The 22,398-nt window shown below is 39.1% G+C and overlaps 2 protein-coding genes across 3 annotated transcripts in view; one reads left to right on the top strand and one right to left on the bottom strand.

Moving 5' to 3' along the window:
- CCDC146 (coiled-coil domain containing 146) overlaps positions 1-13,866 on the top strand; it is a 66,921-nt gene extending 53,055 nt beyond the window's left edge. The window contains exons 12-19 of the mRNA XM_033057812.1: positions 437-525; positions 642-806; positions 3,126-3,344; positions 3,946-4,174; positions 9,450-9,578; positions 10,800-10,937; positions 12,306-12,548; positions 13,443-13,866. Of these exons, the coding sequence (XP_032913703.1) occupies positions 437-525; positions 642-806; positions 3,126-3,344; positions 3,946-4,174; positions 9,450-9,578; positions 10,800-10,937; positions 12,306-12,548; positions 13,443-13,610 (1,380 nt within the window). The 3' untranslated portion in view covers positions 13,611-13,866. The remainder of the gene's footprint in view (positions 1-436; positions 526-641; positions 807-3,125; positions 3,345-3,945; positions 4,175-9,449; positions 9,579-10,799; positions 10,938-12,305; positions 12,549-13,442) is intronic.
- Positions 13,867-14,001: 135 nt separating this feature from the next.
- Positions 14,002-22,398, bottom strand: part of LOC116995265 (gamma-secretase activating protein) — a 43,592-nt gene continuing 35,195 nt past the window's right edge. The window contains exons 24-30 of one of the 2 annotated variants that reach the window (XM_033057809.2): positions 20,843-20,913; positions 20,195-20,289; positions 18,986-19,105; positions 18,138-18,199; positions 16,118-16,222; positions 15,877-15,967; positions 14,002-15,357 (exon numbers count right to left, since the gene is read on the bottom strand). In XM_033057809.2, the coding sequence (XP_032913700.1) occupies positions 15,257-15,357; positions 15,877-15,967; positions 16,118-16,222; positions 18,138-18,199; positions 18,986-19,105; positions 20,195-20,289; positions 20,843-20,913 (645 nt within the window). In that variant the 3' untranslated portion in view covers positions 14,002-15,256. The remainder of the gene's footprint in view (positions 15,358-15,876; positions 15,968-16,117; positions 16,223-18,137; positions 18,200-18,985; positions 19,106-20,194; positions 20,290-20,842; positions 20,914-22,398) is intronic. The other variant, XM_033057808.2, reaches the window with a different exon arrangement.

Genomic DNA, 22,398 nt, shown 5'->3' with positions numbered 1-22,398 from the left:
GAATACAACTGGAATCAAATGATTCAGAAACTTAATTCTGCTCAAACATCAGTGATCGCTTAAAAGTCAGAACTGAGTAAAAAAAGAAATTTTATTTGTAAAGATACAGTTTCAATGGTTCATATGCCAAATAATTATATAATGATGAACTTGACAGGCTGTTCAGTAGAAGGAGTGGAACTCCAGACAGAGGGAACCAAGCATTTAAGATGCAGCATCAAATTATCCACACTACTAATAGTAATTGTAAGCTTAATAGAAATGAAAAAAATGTGCTTTTTATGTTGTTGTAATAAAAACATTTCATTATAATAAGAAAAAGTTCTTAGAATTGTGTCTCCTCACTGTCTTTTTCTCATCTAAGTGTTGTTCTGGGTAATTTCATTGAAGACATTAATATATCTAAAGTGCTTACTAAATTTTATTTAAATTGCAGATTCAACTCCAAAGTATTGTTAAGGAACTAAAAAGAAAGGATCGTGAAATAATCATTTGTAAAAAGATGAAAAAAGAAATGCAAAAAGAGTAAGAAAATAATAACAATATGTTATCTAAACAACTCTTATAAAGCAACTTTTAATTCAAGTAATGTATGCATAAAATGCTAATAATTATTTCTTTCACACATCTCATTTCTTCAGACTCCAAGGATTTGCTAGGATGTTTGATTTTATGCAAACTGAAAAGGAGAAATGTATGCAATTGATGCGTATTGCTCAGTGGAAAGCAAGGGAAACTGAACACCGGGTGAAATTACTAGAAAATAATATAGAAAATTTAAAGAATGCTGTTATAACCAGGGAAAGGTGAGTTTAAAGTACACGGTAGTTCACAATTATAGAAATTTAAGACTGGAAAAAATCTTAGAAGGGAATCTATCCCATCTTTAATTATGTCCATATCATCCTTGATAGTTATTATCCTGGTTTTTAAAATCTGATTAAAACAAAAGCATTCAGAAAGACTCCTCCATAATCTATTCCAATTTCTTATCCCACTAACACTTCACAACTAGTTTGGGCATCACTGCTTGTCAGAAAGTAGTTTTGAAGTTTGACTACTCTCACTTTCCCATCCTTTATACCACAGTTCTTGGAACTGTCAGGTTTTACATTATCATGCTGTTTCATTCAATATGGGCAACACCATTGCACACATATTTGCTGTCCTTAGAGAAAAAGAGTTCTGACACATATGATTCCCTAATGAAGTGGTGCATGGGACTATTAAATGAGTCACCAGCTAGGAATGTGGCTAATTATGAAATTAGAACAAATTGGGGATTTTGGTTCAAACTTACACTGACCTTTATTAGATAACATTTATTTCAGGTAAAATGTGGTTTCAGTTTTCAAGCAATCTTAGGCAAAATGAAAGGTGCTTGTGACTCTTTTTTCCTAGATCATTATTTAGTGAGGATATCTTTTTGCCATCCTAGTGGGGATGTATTTTTGTCATTCTAGTGATGAAATTCTGCAATATGGTCAGAATTAAAATGTCTTGGAAATCTGTACTTGAGCAAGCAGGGATACAGTGAACTGTGTAAGCAAAACAGGAAAACCAAAACTGAGTAGTTAAAAATAACTCGATTTTCCAAAAACTTCATTATTTGGTGCCAAAAAATTGCTCAATCAGACAAAGAATACACTAAGTATTTTTTGTGAATCTCCTAGGAGTTTGGGTTCAAAGTCATGCTAGCAAGAGCTGCAAAAGAAGTGGAACTTCAGTGATTGAAGTCATTTTGTCGAGATGTACAAGATGACATTTTGTGGTAACATTTTTGAGGCCTTCCCAGTTGATGAAAGAAGGGGGAAAATGGCTAATAAGACGTAAATATTATTGCTGATGTCCCTACTCAGGACAGATCCAACAGTTATTTTGGGCTCTGCAAAACCAGATTTAAAACTAGTCAGAGGTATTGAATTTTCAGTAACTCTCTTGCTAATGAAAAATATTTTTAATCCTGGTAATGGACTTTAGTATCAGTACCACTGACTTCACTGCGACTTATGCAATTTGGAGGACAGCGTATCAGTCTAAGTAAGGCAAGACATTTTCAGAAAAATATTTAAAACACATTGCATTTCTGCAATACTGTTATACTTTCAGTCTGAAACTTGTCTTACAGAAGTTTAAATAAATTCAGTAATACCCTGTGGTACTCAGAGTGTTATACATGTGGGGGAATTGAAAAAAAGCAACTCCCTGCCCTGTATACAGAAAATCAGCAATTTAATGATGGAGCCCATGAGGAAAGGATACTTCATCTGCAGGTCTGTATTTTAACAGGAGACTTTGCTTGTCCTTTCACTACCTCTTTTGTACGTTGACATTAATATCGTCCTGGTGTTCATAAAGTTGTGTCTTGATCCAGAAGTGATAACACAAATCAAATGAAATGACTCTAAATTAGATGTTGTGAGATAGTAAATAGTCCATTTGGTGGCAAAAATCTGCCTTTTAAATGAAGGACCATCATCCAGGGAACAACAAGGATGCTGGAAATAATGAGATCTGTTCTTTATTTGTATGTGATCTTGTCACTAACCTCCCACTATGGTCTGGGGTTTTTTATCTGTTAAATGGGCAATCTAATAATTTTCTTTCTTGTGTTAACGTTGTAATACATTGTTTTATAAACTATAGATTTGGAGAACTTTGAGTTGCAAAATAATTTAAGTATTTTAATTTAAATAATAACTTATTTTTTATAATTTATATATTTTTATTTAAAATATAATTTAAATATTTTTATTTAAATAGAATGGCAGGATTTCTACACATTGAGACTTTTCATCACAGTTTATTCCTATGCTCTTAAACTTTATTTTTTATTGCTACTTCAGCTACCTAGTAGAGAATAAAAGAGCTGTAGTGCAGTGCTCCCCATATAGCATTTTTCTTGAGCCAGAATCCAGTTCTTTTCAAGCTGGAAAGAACTTGCAAAAAAAAAAAAAAACCTGCTTTCAGAGAGTCTTTCTTCTTCTTGTAAAGCTTCTGTGAAGCAGAGGCATAGAGGAGCCCTTGTGTGCTTGAGAAATAAATTTAAGTTCTGCTTTTAATTGCTGAAATTGGTTTCAAATTGAAAGGACTAAAATTATTCCCATATTTCTGTTATGTTAAAGAAAATTGCAGGAAGAGTATCTGAAGATTAAAAAGAATGAGAGAACGAAAGCGTTGATCAAAAAGGATTGTAGCAAAATTGTACAAGAGATTGTAGAGCACAAAGAAAAGGATAAGTATTTGAATGTTGACAGACTTACCACTGCAGCCACACAGATGGAAGAGGAAATTTTGCAACTACGCAAAAATTATGAAAGGGCTATTCAGCAAAAAAATGAGAGGTACATTTGTAAATTTGATCTAAGGTAGTGTTTAATTCTGACATTCATGAAGCAACAATATTTTTCAGCTTATGAGCACTCCCTATTAGGATTGCTAAAGGTCTGTGGCACTGCAATGTTGTGCTGACCAGTCCCCCTCACTGCGCTGCCAGTGTTGCTTTGCATTGTGTGGTGATCATGCTCATGCTTCAGAACTATTATAGAAAAAATGTGGTAGATTGGCTACTGAATGCTTTGAGAACTTGTAGCCTCCTGCTCTGTTTGTGCATTTTGCACAGATAAGGAATCTGCAAAAATTCAGATTATCTAGATCTCTCTGATCTTAATCCAGTTTTAAATGCTGTGGAAGGCCAGAAGACCTTAAAAATTATGTGAGATACAAGAGTCACCTTTCCAAGAGTTTGTTTTCTGATTTTCATACTGCAATTATTTTGTTACTTTTTAAAAATGCTGTCATTATATTAAAATTATATTTGTAAAAGCCTCATAAATTTTCATGGGTTATTATCTTTTAAGATCACTTTTTTATGTTCTTGAATGGAATATACTGAATGTGACTAATTTTTTAAAAAATGTTCTTTAAATTTTGGCTTTATTTCAGTGGTCTTTTGCTCAGAGAACGAGAAGAAGAACTAGGCTTTTTGTATGAAAGAATAAACAGGCAAGAGTTATTGTGTAGAAACGGAGATATTAAGATGCAAGTTATGGATGAAAAGATCAGTTTTCTGAAGCTGAAGGTAGCTGAGAAAAAAAGAGAGATTAAATTGTGTTTTAAAGAGCTCACAGTGAAGAATGCCCTCGATGCACAACTGATGAGACTTCAGATACAGGTTAGTGTTAAAGGAAACCTTTTTTTACTATCATTTTTTACTATCATTTACTATCATTTTAAAATTTAAGTTGATTTCATAGAAAAAAAAGTATCATATGTACAAGTTTTATTAAAACAGTGAGTTTAGTAATGCACCTGTCTAGCAAAACACTGATACATGTTCTTAACTTCACATATGTGAGGTTCTGTGCTGATGTGTAACTGGCTCATGCTCTTTCTTTCGCCCATGCCAAATGTCTCCTGGGTATGGAATTCCAGCTAACCCACCCCACAGCCTGAAATGTCAGTATGACTAAGCTGGAGAATGGGAGTCATGGGGGAAAAATGGGACTGTAGATAAAATTTGTTAAAACTGTATTGATGGAGTAGGTGGGGGGGTGGGAGATACACTTAGACCATCAAATTTCTAAAATAATAACTCAATTCACACTTGACCCTGAGCCTACTCTGGAAACTCTGCTGCCTACAATGATATAATCCACATATATTTTCTTTTGCGGAAAAACAGTGTAAGTTTTAGTTCTGGTTACAAAATAGCATTAAACAGCTAACAAACTGCAATGCTTGGGACATTCTTTCCTTGCTTTCTGAAATGGCTCATTTACTTTTGACCTTATCTCCAGATGGTAATTTTTCCCATACATACTCTGTTAGTGCCTGCGCAAAATCATAAACTGGGGTGTACCGTTGCTTTTCAAACTCGCATCAATGGGAGCTGTGGCTCACTGTTTAATAGTGCTTGCACTATTCTCTTATTTCTGGCCTTTTGAAGAGATTGTATGCTCTGCTACAAGAACAAAACATAGTACATGTTTTAATACCTCATGCCCCAAAAAACTTTACAGGGCCATCACAGATTTAAACTATGAACTGAAGGAGTATTATAAAAAACAAAAGCAAAAACAACCCTAAAAAGATCCCAAAGTTTTTCAGTTAAGATTTAAAATGAGACAGAGAGTCACTGAGTCAAATACAGTAGTAACAAAATGCAGATGATTTTTGTGAATTTACAGAGTTAATAATGAAATTTTGCTTTTTCTGTTCTGAATTCCTGCAACTTTCTCCTTTATGTGAAACCTAAAAATCACTGTTAAAGGGAGGCTATTGTTGGAGGTGCTTTGAATCTTTTTGCAATGTTGACATAAAATTAAAAAGTAGGAAAATACAGAGTGGTGTGATATTATGCATGCAGTAGTCTTAACAAATGTTCCCAAGACAGGGGTTTTCCAGTGAACAATAGCAAATAATCAGTTACAACCTTAAAAATTTAACTAGATACTGTGATTACTGAATATGACATGGCTCAAATTGGCTGTTAAAGTGTTCATCTCCTTATGCTCCACCATTCTGGCATTAATACCCTTCCTCACACTGTCAATAGGAATTAAGTCCAATGAGAATCAGCTTCAAATTGTTTGGTTTTACTTCCATGATTAAAATTTTAAAAAATGAGCCCAAATCTGAATTCTGGTGTTGGTTGCCAAATTCACACTGCTGGTTCCTGTGCTGAGTACAGATTTGCCCCCATGTTGAAATCTGACTCAGCTTGTGTTCAGTTACTACAGACACAGACTTCTGTCTCTGGATTAGGCAGGCTGAACCCTGTACCTGTGCCTCTTTTGTCCTCCCCTTTTCCTACCCTTCCTGCCTCCTTCAGTCTTCAGCAATACCAGACCTCTTTGAGGGAAGTGCTAGTAACATGGACTAGGTATTTTCATTATTATCAATGAAAGAAACCAAAATGGTAAATATTTGCATACTGTAAAAACTGACCCATAATCTCAGCAGCTGTAGTGCCCATTGGGAAGGGGGAAAGCCCAGATCAGGACTGTGTGCCAATTCAGCAAGAACAAGCACTTCACCTGGGTCTTCTACATTCCACATGAGCTGCTTGATCATCAAAGTGATGCATGTTCCACTTGTATGCTTTTCATCAGAAGCTGCCTATTTCCATAAAAAATTGGTGAATAGTTAAGCTAAAAAAGTACTATCAGCAAGACCAGACCTCTTCTAAGCAAGTGCAAGTAACATGGACTAGGTAGGTCAAGGTAAAGATTTAAAAATAGAAATACTTACAGGCACTTCTTTACACAAAAGGTACCTGGTGAGACTGTAAGGTAGTTTTCTCTGGGCGTAAAACTATGTAACTTTTAATGGGGATTGCACATCAAGGGACTGTTCCTGCTGACTGAAGTGACCCATAAAAACTAATCTACCTTCATGCATCAATGAGAAATACTTAGCATTAATCATTAATTAGTCCAACACGCAGACCTGCTGAGCTGTCATGGTGCTGTAGATGGGACTTTCATGCCTCAGAGCTCAGGCAATGTACAAGGACTGTCAGTTTATTTGAGGCATTTGGCAGCAACATTTGTCCAGGTTTTAATACATGAAAATCTCCAGACTATATCATCACATCATAGAATAACAGGACTAGTAGAGAGATAAAGAGTTTATCTGGGCAATCTGCTCCCACACCAGCATTGGATTGCCAATCATTCCTGAGGTGGCTAAGCTGTGCTTTTAAGCCACCACAGGTTTCCCCAAGCAAGCTATCCCAGTTCTTTCCTTAACAGTGGAAAAATTTTCTTGATCTTTGGCCTGGATCTTTCTTGCTGTGGTGTAAGAATATTTGTTTGTATTCTGTCCTCCAGGGACATGACAAACAGACCATTCTTTTCCTTTCTGCAACATTTCATGTTACTGGAAGGACATTAATCATGTTCTTCTCTCATCCTTTTGCTCGACTACACAGCCTTGTTTCTTCCAATCAGCTCTTAGAGATTTTTCTTAGATCACTCTTTTTTCTGAATTTCTTTTATTTTTGGCAATATAGTCTTTATTTGTCTTGAGGTGCAATGCCTGGTACCTGTGACTGAGAGTGAAAGGATTCATTCAGACATCTTGCAGGTTACCTTCCTGCTTAGGCATCCAGGTATGGTGGCAGCTTTCTTGACACATGACATAGTGATTCATTTTCATGTTAATATATGTAACAACCAGACGTTTTTAAAGAAAGGGCATCCAACCAGTTGATTTGATTCTGTGTTTGTACAGGCAATTTTTCCTGCCCAGATGTAACAATTTTTTATTTACTATTATCTTTTTGATTCAGACCTTTTTTCAGACAAAGATAATTTTGAATTTGAATCTTTTCCAGAAAATTCTTGCAGTCTCTCTGAGTTTAACCTCATTCTACTGATGAGGTGTCTACTGTATATTGTAATCAAGAACCCATTTATTTTGCTTGGTTTATGAGAATATCATATGAAATATTGAAGCTATATAAAAATCAAAATGTATTATACCTACTATTTGTCATCCATATACCTGTGGAATTATCACAGTAGACATTGATCTGGTTTGGCATGACTCAACACACTCCTGGTGGCTGTTATTCCTGTCTTTTTTCTCTTCTTGATGCCTACAAAGAACACTCAATTAGGTGTTCCAGATTTATTCTTCAGAATGTGGTTATCTGTGGTTCTATAGTTCCATCTGCACCCTCTCCCCCTGATTTTTTAAAATAGGTCTTGTATTTGCCCCTTTTTAGTGCTGCACATACCTCACCTACCTTCTGAGATTTCAAAAAAAGCACCCAATGTCCACTTTTTCAGGCTGTTTGCTTTATCTAGACATGTATTCCCTCCTTCAACAGTTCCTCCTGACTGAATGCAGTCCAACGTAGGAAAGCCTCTCTTCTACAGTGTCTTCCTATCCCCTGTATCAAATCCACTCTAAGAAAAAAAGGAATTTTTTACAATTTTAAGACTTAGAATCTCTTATAACTCAGATAATCTTTTCCAAGCAAACACTACAAGTAAGTAAAAAAATAAAGATACCTGTAGTCATGTTACTTAAGCAGAGACAGAATAGCATGGTTGTTTCTAAATGCACTTTGATACTTTTGGATTGGCTTGCATCTGATCACTTCCAATTCATATTACATTTTAAAAGTAAGGCTAGTATTTACATCTAACATGAAACATTTTAATGGCTTTTGGACAGTGGTTTTGCTGCAATAGTCCTTCTCTAAATTAACTATTCAGTCCTGCAAAATTTTCCTTGGTGACCTGCCCCTAATCTCATTAAGATACCGCTGCCTCCAACAAGGCATTTTCCTCTGAGTTAGTGGTTGAGATATTTGGCCCCAGACAGAAAAGATCACTGGAAGCATAGCTGCATCCTGCTGTTTGTGCTGGCTCTGCTTTTACATTCTTCCATTCTGCGTATTTTGGGGCTTGAGTTTTAGCTATTTGTTAGCAGAACATAACTTTCAGTACCTAGCTATGTTCAGAATCGTGGTTTGCCAAGGAAATTGTTCATTATGCTCATCTAAGGTTTTTACTTTAGCTGCTTTTAGACCAAGTGTACAAGAGTGAGTTTTGTGGTGCTTTTTTTAGCAGGAAAAGAAGTATTTAAGTGTTCTGGTAATGTTCCTCTGCCACCTGAGAACATCTGTCAGTTTTCTCTTTTCCAATTAAATATGACTTGTTAATTTCCAGTGACAAACCTCACCCTGGCAACATCTAAACATTTACTTTATATTTTGGTGACTGTTCATAACTTTGAGAGCCTGGGACTACTTACTTCCTTAATCAGTCATCACCTGCAGTGCATGGTTAGCATTTACACTTGGGTAGTGTTATGTCAGTGCTAACACTGACAGACAGCCAGGTGTACATCAGAGCACACAGCCCCACCACTGTCAGTCTTACAAGTCCAAACATGAAAAAATAGCCCCAGTCACTCCTTTACTGAGTATTTACACTGGGCCTGGATGTCCCTCTAGCATATTCTGGGAAGCATTATTCCATGGGAAGGTCTCACATGGGAAAGGTCAGGGAACACCTGTCTCTGTGAGTCCCGAGGGTACCTCATTGCTCAGTGTCACCACTGAGTCATTTCAGGACACGTGCCTGGGAATGTTAGTGTAGAAAACTTGGATGTCTGTAGGGATGAGACCTTCAGTATTGACCAGCAGGAAAACAGGGCTTTCTATTGTTTTCCTGAGGATAAAAAACAAAAAGTAGCCTGAGGACCAAGAAACAGGTAGAACTCAATATCTGTCAAACAGCAGGGTTTCCTCTGCTCTGCAACTATCACACTGTAGTTCTCTTTTAAAGCAAAATTTTTAAATGGCTCATAATTTTATGTTACCCACTCTCCTTCCCAGTAAAAGGGAACCTTGTCTAATGAAGTCTCCAGACCAAGGTCTGGGGATAAGTTTGGTGGGAATAAAATAACTGTTGAGGCTCTTTGTTTGCTAGTATTCCCAGTGCAGGGACAAGATTAAACAGCTTGAGGAAAAACATGGTGATGCCACAAATGAGAGCAGAAAACAAGAAATGGGAGGGAAGGACCCGTCTCCACCTGAGCTGCTAAAAAGGATTGAACAGGTAATGTCACTTCTCATACCACAAGCTATCCTGCTATGCTTGACCTGTTTTAGGAAATTAAAATAGTGCCTTTTATTTTTAAAATAAACTTTTCATAAGAGGAATCAAAATAATTATGATTGGCTATTTTGAACTCCAGCCTAGCATCTACTTTCCAGGTCAACTGGACATGGGACATTTTGACTTCTTCAAGGAGAGGCTGGGGAGGGGGAGCTCTGTGAGGTACCCCTGGCTCTGCAGCATCTCTGCTGACTCCGTTCACATCACTGGCACTTCAGTGCACAGCCACCTCACTAAGGGAAGGCACAGAAAAGGCAGTAGAGGAAGATAAATGCACAATAATAAATTACTAACAAACAGGGTTGCCAGTCTTTGCTAACTGGCCATGAGTTTCACCACTATCCACGAGCTGTGAGCAGGAGGCAGACCTGCCAGCTTCTTCACCAAGTCTGCCTGTTGACACAGAAGCAAACACTGCCCCTTGTCAGGGCTGGGCTCTACTGCTTTGCTTCCCTGCCCAACAAGAAGCCACCACTGAAGAGGGCTTGGTGGAAGCAGCAGCCATGCCAGCCCAGCAGCTGACACCTGACTGCAGCATTGCTGGTGACTGCCCCAAGAGACTTGAACCACCTGAGCTTTTTGCTTTACTATCCCATATTCCTTGACAGGAAGGAGTTCTGCATAACTGAGCAGGCCACAACAAAGCCTGCTGTTACCAGCCTACACATTAAGAAAAAGGTTTTCTTGCAGTCATGATAAGTTTAAATCTCTGTATCTTCTTGAGATTTCAAGTCATTTTATTTATAATTTGTTGATGAAGTCCATATTTTTTTAGCATGAGGAGGAGAAAAGTATTTAAAGCAAGAGCTGAAACCTTCCATTATGGTGTGACTCAAGGAACCAGAAGATTAAAAAAAAAATATGCACGGAAAAAAGCCTCATTGCTTTCAAGAAAAGCACAGCAAGGCAGTAACAGTGGTGTAACCCCTGCCCCCAAAAGGGCCTGGTCTGATTTGGAAGAACTGTACAATTGACAGTAACCAACTGAACCAATTTGGGCCTGATCCTTGGCAAAGTGTGTAAATTTTGAGAAATCTGATAGTGAAGTTGTTTGTCTATGACTGTTCACTGGCATTATTTCAGCAGCTCAGGGCAGTCACAGAACACTTTGTGCTGCACCTTCCCCTGTCCTTTCCTTACACTGTGCTCTCCTCGCTGCAGATAGAGGCAGAGCTGGTGCAGAAGGAGCAGAGACTGCTGAAGATAGATTTTCTCTGCGAGAACATTTCCGATCTGACGGACAGAATCCGTACTGTGGTGGAGAACGGCAAGGAGGACACGCTGCAGTTCGCTAGGAGGGTAAGAAGGGCGTTGTTGAACACTCTGCTTGCCAGCCTGGACAAAATGAAACAGTATCTGGGCAAGAGGTGATTCACTTGCAAATTACAAAAGTGCTGGAAATACTGAGAGGCAAATCATAAGTTAGTCTTCAGAAATTACAGGCATGAATAGCAACAGTAATACAGATAAACCAAAACTATTAGGCGAGTGTCCTCCCTTTTAAAAAGAAAGTTGCACTGTAAATGGTACCTCTCACTAAAATACAGAATTAGTTCCTTCTGAAGTAGATGCTCAGAAACTTTGTAAGAGTCTCCTTCTGCAAATGTACTTAACAGCCTTTCCACAACAAACAGGTCAAAGACTAAAAATAAACAAGGGAAAAAATTAAATAAAGGAAGGCCAGGTAAATTTTACTCCAACATAGAAAAAGATGAACTTGGTATCTGGCTCAAAGTTCTTTTGTTGTTTAGGTAGGGAGAATCACACAGGAAACATCATTTTCGATACAGTTTTTTAAATAGAATGATAGCTATTTGCTTTTAACTGCAAGTAATATTGTTTGGGAAAGACTAAAAATGCTCCCAACCCCCAAATTCCTAATGAAAAGCTGCAAATTGAGCAGAGCTGAGGGAAAGACAGCAAAAAAATTCTAAGTAATTAATGTATAACAAAGCCAGGGTAGAAATTATTCTTAGATGTTATGTTTGGCACACATGAAAGCTTAACAGTTTTTTATAATTGATTTTGAACACACACAAAAATATCATGGCTGTTAACTGTATTTATGATGAAATGATGGCCATGGGCTAATGAATACTGCAAGAATGGCAGTGTGCCAAAAGTTGCATTCACAAGTGCTCTGGCTCTCTCAGTTTCAACTAGCCACTTAAAGAGTATTAAAGGGGGTTTTTTTGTTGTTTTTTAAAATCATCTGCAGTGACACTCAAGGATTTCTGTCACATTCCTTTTCTGTTTGTCCCCCTTCCAAGGATAACGTCACAACCCACAGCCCCTGCATCAGCATTATTACTCAATTATCTCATAGGAATTGGGCTTGTTCCAGCTTTATTATGATGTTAATTGTGTATAAACTGAAAAAAAATTGGGATCCCAGGCCTTTGAGGGCTGAGGGAGTTTTGCTGTCCAGCTGAAAAGCAATGACTTATGTGCTTTTCCTTTCTTGTACTGGAGTAAATGTGACTTCTTGAGCAGCCAATATTTTTGTTCTAAGTGATCACAAAAATTAAATAATTTTCAAGAATTGAACTACAATTTAAACCTTGTCAAGTTAAACTTATTTTCACATGCCTAATGCAACCCAAGTGTCATGCCCAGCGAGTGCCTAAAGGGAAGCCCTAACTACAATGCAGCTGTTCTGCATTCCAGATCAATGAACTGCAGAAGAAGATAAATGACAAAACCCAGGAGATAAGGGCTCTTTTTGCAGAGTTATCCATGAAGCAAGCACTTGTCATTAAACTCCAGGAGGAAATCAGAGACAAAGAACAATTTGTGATGACTGCTTCATTGATGATAAGTCAAGGCCTTCCCTTTCCTAAAGAAGCAGAAAAGGAACGGTGGAAGATCCTACGCAATGGGAAGATGCAAAAAGCAGCAGCTGAAGTCAGAGTAAGTTTTTGTCATACATTGCAAGAGCTCCAGCAGCCACTGCAGATGATGGTACAGAGACAACTACTACAGTGGGTTTGTGGAGTTTTAACTCCCGTCTGGCAGCAGCGCTTGGAGCTGGTCATTGAATCTTAAGGAGATCATAGACTAAAAACCTCACCTTTGATTCTTAAAGTAGCTTGTGTCACCATGTTGTGGCTGAAGGGCAGGGCAACCATCAATGGAATATTGCTTTTCATTGGATTTCAAGGTAAAGCTGCAAAAGGTGGTGTGGGGCTCAGGAAGAGTAAGTTTAGAGTCTCCCATGTATCAGATGCAATGAGCATGAGATCAGAAGCAGCAAGAAATCAGATTGCTGAGCAAGACACACACAGATGGTAGGCAGAGCAGCATAGCTAACATCTCTTTAAACCCTACCCTGCTGGGCACTGCCTCTGTCTTTGAGATGGTCAGTGATCCTAGAGCAGAGAACTCCTACATAACAATAATAGTTTAGAATAAGAAACTTCTGTCATGAAACTTCTCCTCATGCTGTGACTTAGTTTCCTTTCAGTGCTATGGATAAAGGCCCACTCTAGTAACTGTATTCAGGAACAGAATTGTTCCACAGCTGTTCTGTGCAAAACTACTACATCTTTTAAAAATTAATCTAATCTGCTTTCTTGACAGACAACAAAAGCATGACAGGCTCAAACTGTCTATTTAAAAGGACAAACTCACATCTATGTGGTTAAACCTCATGCTTTCCTTTTAATACTCCTTCAGTTTTCCTGGTTTGCCAGGGATTAGACTAAGGGTGTTTCCTTTGTCACAGATTCTGTACTCTGGCTCAGGAAAGCACTGGAGTTTTAAAGTACCCAAGCCCTGTGTGACCAAGCTGTGTTTCTCTGACAGCATCCTGCAGAGGAGGAACAAGGTGCAGTGCCTGGCCATGCTCCCACTATCCCCAAGGAGGAGAGGCTCCCACCACTGCAGCCCTCCATGGCTCCCTTCAGACCAAGTGAGCCCAGCTCGAGCCTCAGGCATTTCAAAAAGCCTCCTGCAAAGCCATCTGAAATCTGAACAGACAGCACCAGGAGAGACCATTACCACCTGCTGGATCACAAGAGTCAGGAGCATTTACATTGCACTGAAGGAAGATCTGTTGGTGCTCAGCCAAATTCCATACTGAAAACTAAGTATTTGTTCATGCCAAAAGCACAGCTAACTAGCCAGTGATCCAGAACCGTTTCTCCTGGTATCCCAAATGCAGTGCAGTATTTCCAAGTGTCACAAAAAGTGAGTGATCTTCATGCTATACTTATTTTTTTTTCCAGGTAAAGTTTTATTGCATCTGAAGGTATGTTATAATACATTCATTAAAAAGAAAAGGCTAGAAAATCTTCTCTGTTATTAATATAATTATATATTATATTAATATAATACAAAGTACTGTTATTAGTATAATACAAATCACTTATACACCAATATGGCTTTCTGCAGTCTGGGACTGGAGTTTACACTTGCCAGAGAAATTCTAATTATATTAATCTCACTATGCAGTCACTGAGAAAGCTAAAGCTTCACTGATGGCCATGACAAGGGAGTGACCAGAACTTGCCAAGTCACTTCCAGGAACTGAATCTTTTCATTTCACTGGTAAGGAACAGGGAGCATCAATGGGAACGACTCAGTGAGAATATCAGAGATTTTGAAAACCTCACAAATACACTAGATTTTAATGAGTTTCTCTAGTTTAATAGTCTGGAATTTTGTAGAGATTTTTAAATCTAATAAATGCTGCAGAAATCCTGCATGGCACAACTTGGCAATTTTCTCTGCGTAACAAATTGCTATTACCAATTTAAATTAATGCACAGTTCAGAACTTAAAGCAAAGAGCAAAAAATATTGGCTCATTTACATACAAACAGAAGTTGAAAACAAAGGAAAAACAGCCTGCCTAATTTCTTTCTGAAGCTGAAGTTTGAACTGTAACACTAGAAGTTATAAGAAATAATTATGTAAAACTCTGTCCAAGCCACTGTTAAGATCAATTTCTAAAAGCTTTTTTCTTATCCTATATTACTTACAATATATTATACATATCTTTAAAAAACAACCAAAAAAGCCACAAACAAACCCCCAGCACAATCTGTCACATGCACTTTAAGGAGGTTATATTTTGTGCTAAGTAACAAAACTGAAAATATTACAATGAGGGTCCATAAGCAGAAGTACCATAAGATAACTGCTACCATTACAAGGAATTAATACCTCTTTACTCATACCTGAGATAAAAGTCATTTGTTATTCTTAGCTGCTTTACTCAATCACACTTTGTATTAATCCAAGTAAACAGTTACTGGTTCTTATTACTGTACAACTGGACTGCCTTTTCCAGCATTGTCTTGTTAAAAGAAGTGACATTTATATCAATTTTCACAGCATGTTTTGACACCAGCTGTTGTTCTACTTCCTTGACCACTTCAAAATGAACCCACAGATATATATCAAACCTGGGGTTATGTCAAATGCATTTCTCTAAGATTTATCTAGAAGTCAGTAATTTCAACCTCAGTTTGCAGGACCAAAGTCTGTTTTGAGTAGCTCATGTCAGTACTGGCAACTACCCAAAACTGCAGGTTATTCGGGAAACAGCATTGCATTTAAATAAATTCTTTTACAGAGGCACCACAGTTTGACAGCCTTCTTCATCAGCATGCTACTTCAGGAATATTTGAGGCCCAGAAGTGTCATAGTGTGCTTGAGTGCTGTTTCCTCTACAAATCTTGCATTTACATGGTCTTGTTTTTCATATGGATGCACACCTAGAAAAACATAGTGAAGAAGTATTTACAAAATTGTACATGCTCCTGTACACTTAGAGTCCTGCAGTCTATCAAACATCTTCATCTACAATACCAAAAGATAAGGGGTAAGAGAAATGTGTATTCATGCACCCAAAATAACTACAGCTTTCAGTGGTGCCCTTTGGATGCTCATCCGTGGCAAAAACTGTCCTGTTAGTGGGATATAACTGGAGGCTGGACTTCCAAACTGGAGATCCAAACCCAGCTTGAAGCAAAGTGGCTGTTAGTGCTAGTGTGTGGCCCAGGGCACATGTGCATATACTGCTACATGGTTGAACTTTTTTCCTCCCCAAATAGGATGATACCCATATATGGAGACTCCTGGCCCCTGACACTTTCCATCAACAGAAAGACCAAAACTATGTGTTCAAACATCACTGGAGTTTTAACTCAGTAATGTCAGTATAGGCAGATAAATCTGAGTGAGCATCAAAGGGTAACGATCACTGGGCTTCTAAAGTACAGAATTAACATTACCTTGATTCTCTATCTCTGCCAGCATATTAGTCAGGTAGTTCAGAGGCAAAAACTCCACAGGGGAGAGTCTCTCAGGGACAGGCCTACTGTACTGTAAGGGAGAACATTTCACATCAGTTCACAGTAGCACAGTCACACCAAGGTTTCAATGTTTCTTTACTGTGTTACAGTCCACAGAAAGCTCAGGAATCTCAACACTATCAAAGCAGAAGATTTTGGAACATAGCCTTTGTGCTCTTACCTGCCTGCTTCCCAGCTTCTCAAGCAAAAGTTTTACATATTTCCGTGCTATTAAATTTGCATGTATCGGATGATTCCAGTACTGGCGGACCTTTTGACCAAGAGCCTAGTAAGCAAAAAACAAACCTCAAAACCTGAGAACATAAACATGGGACAGTGGAAACTTAGAAAGAGGAAAAGGGAGAAGCTGACACGAAATCCAGGCTGTAATGCAGCTGTGCTTTGCTTTGAGACCCTGACGAAAGAGGCTAAGAGATCATCATGTTTAGCCACAGAGCCTTGGTTTCGTAGCCAATAACTAAGAGATCACAATGTGTTCTCAAAATGTGGGAAACCAAAACCTCATCGCTCAGTCCTCACCTCAGCCCGTCTGTCCCAGTGCCACTGTCCCTCTTGACACATGTACTTAAGTACTAATTGAACCTTTATCCTTTACTGTGAATGATTTGAATCTATTCTTCCCCCAAAGAATAATGTAGATGCCCCATTCCTCAAAGCTCCTTCAGGACAGTGCTTCTCAGGTTCAGTCTTAAGGAATCTTAGACAAGCAGAATGCTGGCAAGTAAAGATACTGGGAATGTAAGTTTGGATCCCATTATTCAGGTCATCATCCTGGAAACTGGTAACATTGACTCACATTCCCAGAGCCAAAGAGATTCAAAACCAGGTTTCTCATAGTCTCCAATCCCAACCAATAGGCAAAAGAATAGAAACACACTGAAATTAATTCCACCTTCTGCTCTTTTCCCTGTGTACATATTCCCTTGCCCCTCCCCTTCAGTTATACTGCAATGCAAACATCTGTTCATTTTAGTAAATGATGTCCAGTTAAATGGTGCTTAAATCCTTGCCTCTGATTAACTGAAGTCATCCACTGCATGTAGCCTGCTCAAAATAATCCGAGTCACCCCAAAATGACCTTTCTGGCAAAGAGACTATTCCTGGCATTTTTTCCCAAAGCTGTAAATAGATACAATAAAGCACTGAGTCTAGTGTGCATAGCTAGCAGTAGTTGTTCCCTAAATCTCTCCCAGCTCAGCCCTTCACGTCAGAGCATGGTTGGAATGGAGTTCCCCACGCACCAGGCCCAGGGCTGGCAACTCAGGGGCCCTGTGCTGACCCCAGCTCACCAGTCATAGCCCAAAACAAGACACAGAGGACAAAGAACATCCTGTGGAGTTTTCCTCCTCTACCCCTTCTCAAAACTGCTGCCAAATAAAGAAGTCTTTGTTAGAGGAAAACCCAAGCAGCACTTCTGGCCATTTGAACTATAAGTAACTGCACATAAGGAGCAAACAATGGGTGACTCATGTGGAAAAAAGCCTGTTCTGCAGTGAGGCATTCCCTGAGGGGGATCCCTGGTGTTCCTCTGCTTCTTGACATCTTGTGCTTACCCACAGTCCTGTGCTGGGCACTAAGAGCAAAAGGGGAGAAGAAGTGCATCTCCCATTCTGTTGGAATGTTTTATTGAGGACCAGTAACCAGCTCTTGTGGCTACACAAGTCACCTTGTCAGTGGGCGAGACTGTGAGGTTTAACTGAGGGGAGATCTTTTAATTCATCCCTGCCACCAGGTTGTGGTACGACTTTTACAGCTTTTACTGTACCAGCTTTTGAACATATGTTTTTTTAGTGTGTAGAACCAAACATAGAGGTCACAAGTAAGAAAGACTCTGTGGATGCTACAAACCACACACAAAACCCCCATAAACCCCCTTTAAACCCTCATTGCCTTCTGCAAATCAGTACTCAGTGGAACTGTGCCAGTCTTTTTAACTTCTGTAGGATACTGGAGACTCTGTAAAACACTATGGACAAATCTATAATTTAAATTATCATTATTATGAAGGTATCCTACAGTCCAGGAGCAGCAGATGGAGAAACTGTGGATGTTCTGGTTATATTTGAATCCAGCTCTATCTGAATCACAGCCAAGTCTTTCATTGGTTTGACCCTATGCACAACGAGGAATTCCCTATCAATTCAAAAATTCAAGAAATTACATCTAAAGCCATTAGTTACCTCTGGAAGCCTCATGACAATACTAAACTTCAGTTTTTCATTCTGTTCAGTGTCATCCAGATCTATAAGCAACAGGGGAAAAAAGCAAATCAAATAAACAATAATCACATAACAAACTTTCAACTTTCAATAAGCATCACCTCCTTAGTGAAACAAAAATTTCAATTTAAAGTAAAGACTATTATTTACATTATACTACATAAATAAGGGCTGTTATTTACATTTATATCATGTGTACAAATATATTTCTGTACATTTGTCCATAACATCACCGTTTTATGTAACAATTTATATAGCAACTCAAATGCATTTTGACTAAGTACAACTCTCCAAGTTTATAATATTTCGTTTATAAAGATCAGGCACAGATTGATACACCATATTTTGTTATCCCTTTTCTTAGACACTTGAGAAATAGCACATCACTGGACACAGCTGGCTCATGTTCAGCCACCACTGACCAGCTTGGTGTCATCTGCAAAATGGTTGAGGAAGCACTCGATCCCCTTGTCCAGATCATTGATAAAGATTTTTCACAGAGTCACAGAAATTCCTATCAAATCCTATGATGATCTTCAGTATTTGCTCTTCTAAGAAGTTCCAAGCGGAAAAACTACAAATTCAAATTCTCTTCACACTTTTCTTTGTGTGCTGTGATAAAGCCAATAGCATAGCCTAAGCCCTAACCTTCTTCTTTCAGGTAGGCAACACCATCAGCTACAGCCCTCACTGAAACAACACTCTAAGAGCTGAGTGTCCTGGGCAATAAAACCTGTGTCCAAGGGGAGTGGCTTGAAGGGCAACACTCCCAGTTAGCTGGCTGGTAACAAGCACCATGTTCACTGTACCTTTCAACAATTTCCTGACACACGTTTCTGTCAATTGCAAGACCCCATTGTCAATATAGTGCAGGAGGGTGTGCAGAGGGAGACATCGAACACCAAGACCCAGGTGCAGAGTGTGAAAACCTATGAAAGAGACAAACTTGTTTAGTACAATATGTAAGCTTTTTCTAATTCTCTATTAGAGACTGGAATTACTCTAGCTCAAGCCATCACTTCCCTTGACTTTTGATTGTTTATAGCTTGTGAGGAAATCAATTTATCAAGCCAGGTAGTCTTATTTAGACTTCCTTTAAGTCCTCTCAAGTACAATCTTGTCAGAAATAATAAAGCTAAGGGGATTGAAAACAGTCATTAAAGTCATACACTGTCACTAAACATCTCCAAACTGTTGCCTTATATCTGATATGTATCAGATATCTTATATATTGTTCTATGAATTTAACTTTTATCACCCTCTCTCTTCCTAATTAATCAAAACCGGAGGCCTCAGGATGTTGTTGCCACCCAGACACTCGCACAGGCAGCATTAACACTTCAGCTTCTCCTTGATCATCAGCCAGATGATGTTATCATGTAACACTACTGGGTGGCACCATTTGTGCCCACACAGAGGGACAAACTCATACCAAAAGCAGTTTCAACGACCAAAGACAGATGAGGAAATAAAACCCAGAAAGATTCAAACAGAATTGGAAAGCATTAAGATATCAAAATGTCAGGATGTCTCTCCCTAATGAAAATAAGCAATTGCTTTGAAAAACAATTATGAGGAGCTCTAGGAAATGATAGTCTACTATCAAGACCAGCTTTTCCATCAAGGCTGGAAGTAATTATTAGCAGGGCAAGAGCATGAGAAAAAAACATTCTGTTACAGGATAGGATTTTCCCCTGTAGCTCTTCACACTGAAGTCCAGTTGTCTAAATATATATATATGTGAACAGAGTCTAAACCTTAGTTCTAAGATAAGACTGCACCCATGCATTCCACTGCAAACCTCTGTTTAGTTTTCTCTGTTTCTAGTAACTATTTCAGTTTGCTTCATTTCACTTGTACAAGTATATCAAGGGCCTTCCCCTCTATAACTGCCTTGAACAGATGTCAATACTGCCAAAGCTAACTTGACACATGTGCTGCAACCAGTGCTGTTGTGGGAGGAATTAACAGCACTGCTCTCCACACTCATGATTAAAACAGCAAAAGACAGAACTTACCAGGAGGTAAAGGCATGCACATGCCATTTGCTGCTTCCAGAATCCGACTCATGATGTGGAACACCGCAAACTCTGCTGCACTTCCTCTCTCATCACTGCAGTTAACAAAGTAGCAACACATGAAGAACCAGAGGCACCCACACTACTGGACAGAGGGTCAGTTTGCCATACTAGGAGTGCACTGAATCCTTTGGGATGAAGGGCCATGGGATGCTGCCTTGTTTACTGAGGTGTCTCAGCCAGCACCAGCTGCTCAGTGCTGCAGATACACAGTCTCTGTGGTGTCCCTGTCTCCTCCCCCCACTGAAGCACATTTACATCTTGGCAGTACTTGGAAACAGCACCAACAGGTAAAGGGGTACTGGTGTGAGTGACTTGGCTTTTATGTGTTTAACACCCACCACCCAGCTTAGGACAAGTTCAAACTCAGCAAGTTTGAACTCCAGCCATAAACACTGTGGTGTGGTTAATATTTACACTGGCCTAGAGAGGGACAGGAGATCCTTAAGAAGAGTAAATGACAGTAACATTGACACCAACAGCAGCATAAGCACTGACTGTTCAAAGGAGTACTACTGATGAAGGTCAAAATCATTACACCCATATTCTAAAAGGCAGGCTGAAAACTTTAACAAATCACTTGCTCACAAGCAGAAGATACAGGAATGAAGCTGGTATCTCCTCCAAACTTCTTTCATTATTCGATGCACCAGATTCAGCTAAAACAAAAAAGAGAAGACTGGATGTTTCCAGGAGCCTGCGTACAGCAGGCCCTTGGCCTTCATTCATTCCACACACCAGTTTATGTTAAAAATTTCTCATGGGACTCCTGAGTCTTCATTTTTTTTTCTCTAGGGCCTTAAAATGTAAAGTTATTAAAATGTGAATTGTAACAAAATTGCCCAGCAGTTTAAAGTCCTTCCATCTTATCAAGGCATCATGCAAGACATACAGCACCTTAACACACTGTGCTTCTTGGAGACAACTGATTTCAAGCTCTTGCAGCAAATTCTCTAAGATCTGTTTGCCATGAAAGCAAAAACAAATGTCCGAGTAGCTGAGCATTAGGCAAGGAGCAGTCCCAAGGGCTCAGCAAAAGTGGACAACATTGAATACAGTGGAATGTTCAGTTTGCCAAGAAAAGTCTGCAGGAGGAATCCCAGATCTAGTCCTGGCAAGGAGGAAAAATGAGACAACCAAATGCCTCTCCTTATCTACTGAGTTTCCTTCTAGTCCCTGGTGAAGTGAAACAATCCCTTGGGCCATGTTGTTGTTCTTCATGCTCCCAAACTGACATCCACCACACACAGTCAGGATACCAAAGCCACAAGCCCTGTTCTCACTTGGGCTTCTCAGCTTCTGCAGCTGAAAGAGAAACCATGCACGGCAGAGTTGAAATAACTTCCTCATGGCTGTCATGTGTAACCACTTCCACATCTCAGTAACACAACTGAGGCACTTCCTCTGTGCCTTTTATCTCTGGCTCTCAAAGCACAGCAATCAATCTATCCCAAGAAACTCAGGAAACTAGTCTGACCCTGTTCTGCAAAGAGGTGTCACAAGAAGTTAGGAACCCTTTTCCTCCCTCCAGATGGTCAGAATCCTTTTTCCCACTTTCAGGAATTCTTTTCCACACTCTCTTTTCCCCTCACAGGCTTTGCCCTCTCCCTTGTCTGATTCATCACAGGCTCTGAGCAAGAGAGAAACAGGACACACAGGACAGATCAGCATGAACTGGAATATTCAGCGTCAGTAATGTTCCTGACTGTTCCTCTGTACCTTGGCCAGAAAGCTCTACAAGGCAGCACCTTTCCCATCCACCACGACTTGGGCCAGGCTTGACAGCTGCCTGATGCAAAATAACTACCTAATACTTGCCATCTTCACACTTTCTAGTTGCAGTGGAAAGATCCAATTTAATCTTTCTGGAGTATAGCAAGTTTTCTAGCAAATGAGGGATTTCCAGTTTCCACAGAAGGGTCACAAGAACCACCCTGCTGCTGGAATGAATTTCACCTCTGGCCACCACAAAGGGTGCAGCTAAGGCCTCTGCATCAGGAGCTGCAGCTGGATCTGAAGGATCAGTGTTGAAGTGAAGGTTCTTACAAGCTCCAAAATCACCAATAATTATTTGTGCAAGACAAATGGTTTTCAAGAGTATGCTAGTCCAGAATAAATATTTTTTTCTTAACAACACAGCAAAC

Source organism: Catharus ustulatus, chromosome 4, assembly GCF_009819885.2.
Source record: "Catharus ustulatus isolate bCatUst1 chromosome 4, bCatUst1.pri.v2, whole genome shotgun sequence".
In the NCBI taxonomy this organism is placed as follows: domain Eukaryota; kingdom Metazoa; phylum Chordata; class Aves; order Passeriformes; family Turdidae; genus Catharus; species Catharus ustulatus.
Note: the sequence above shows the minus strand (reverse complement) of the source record. Positions and strands in the feature narration are given on the sequence as shown.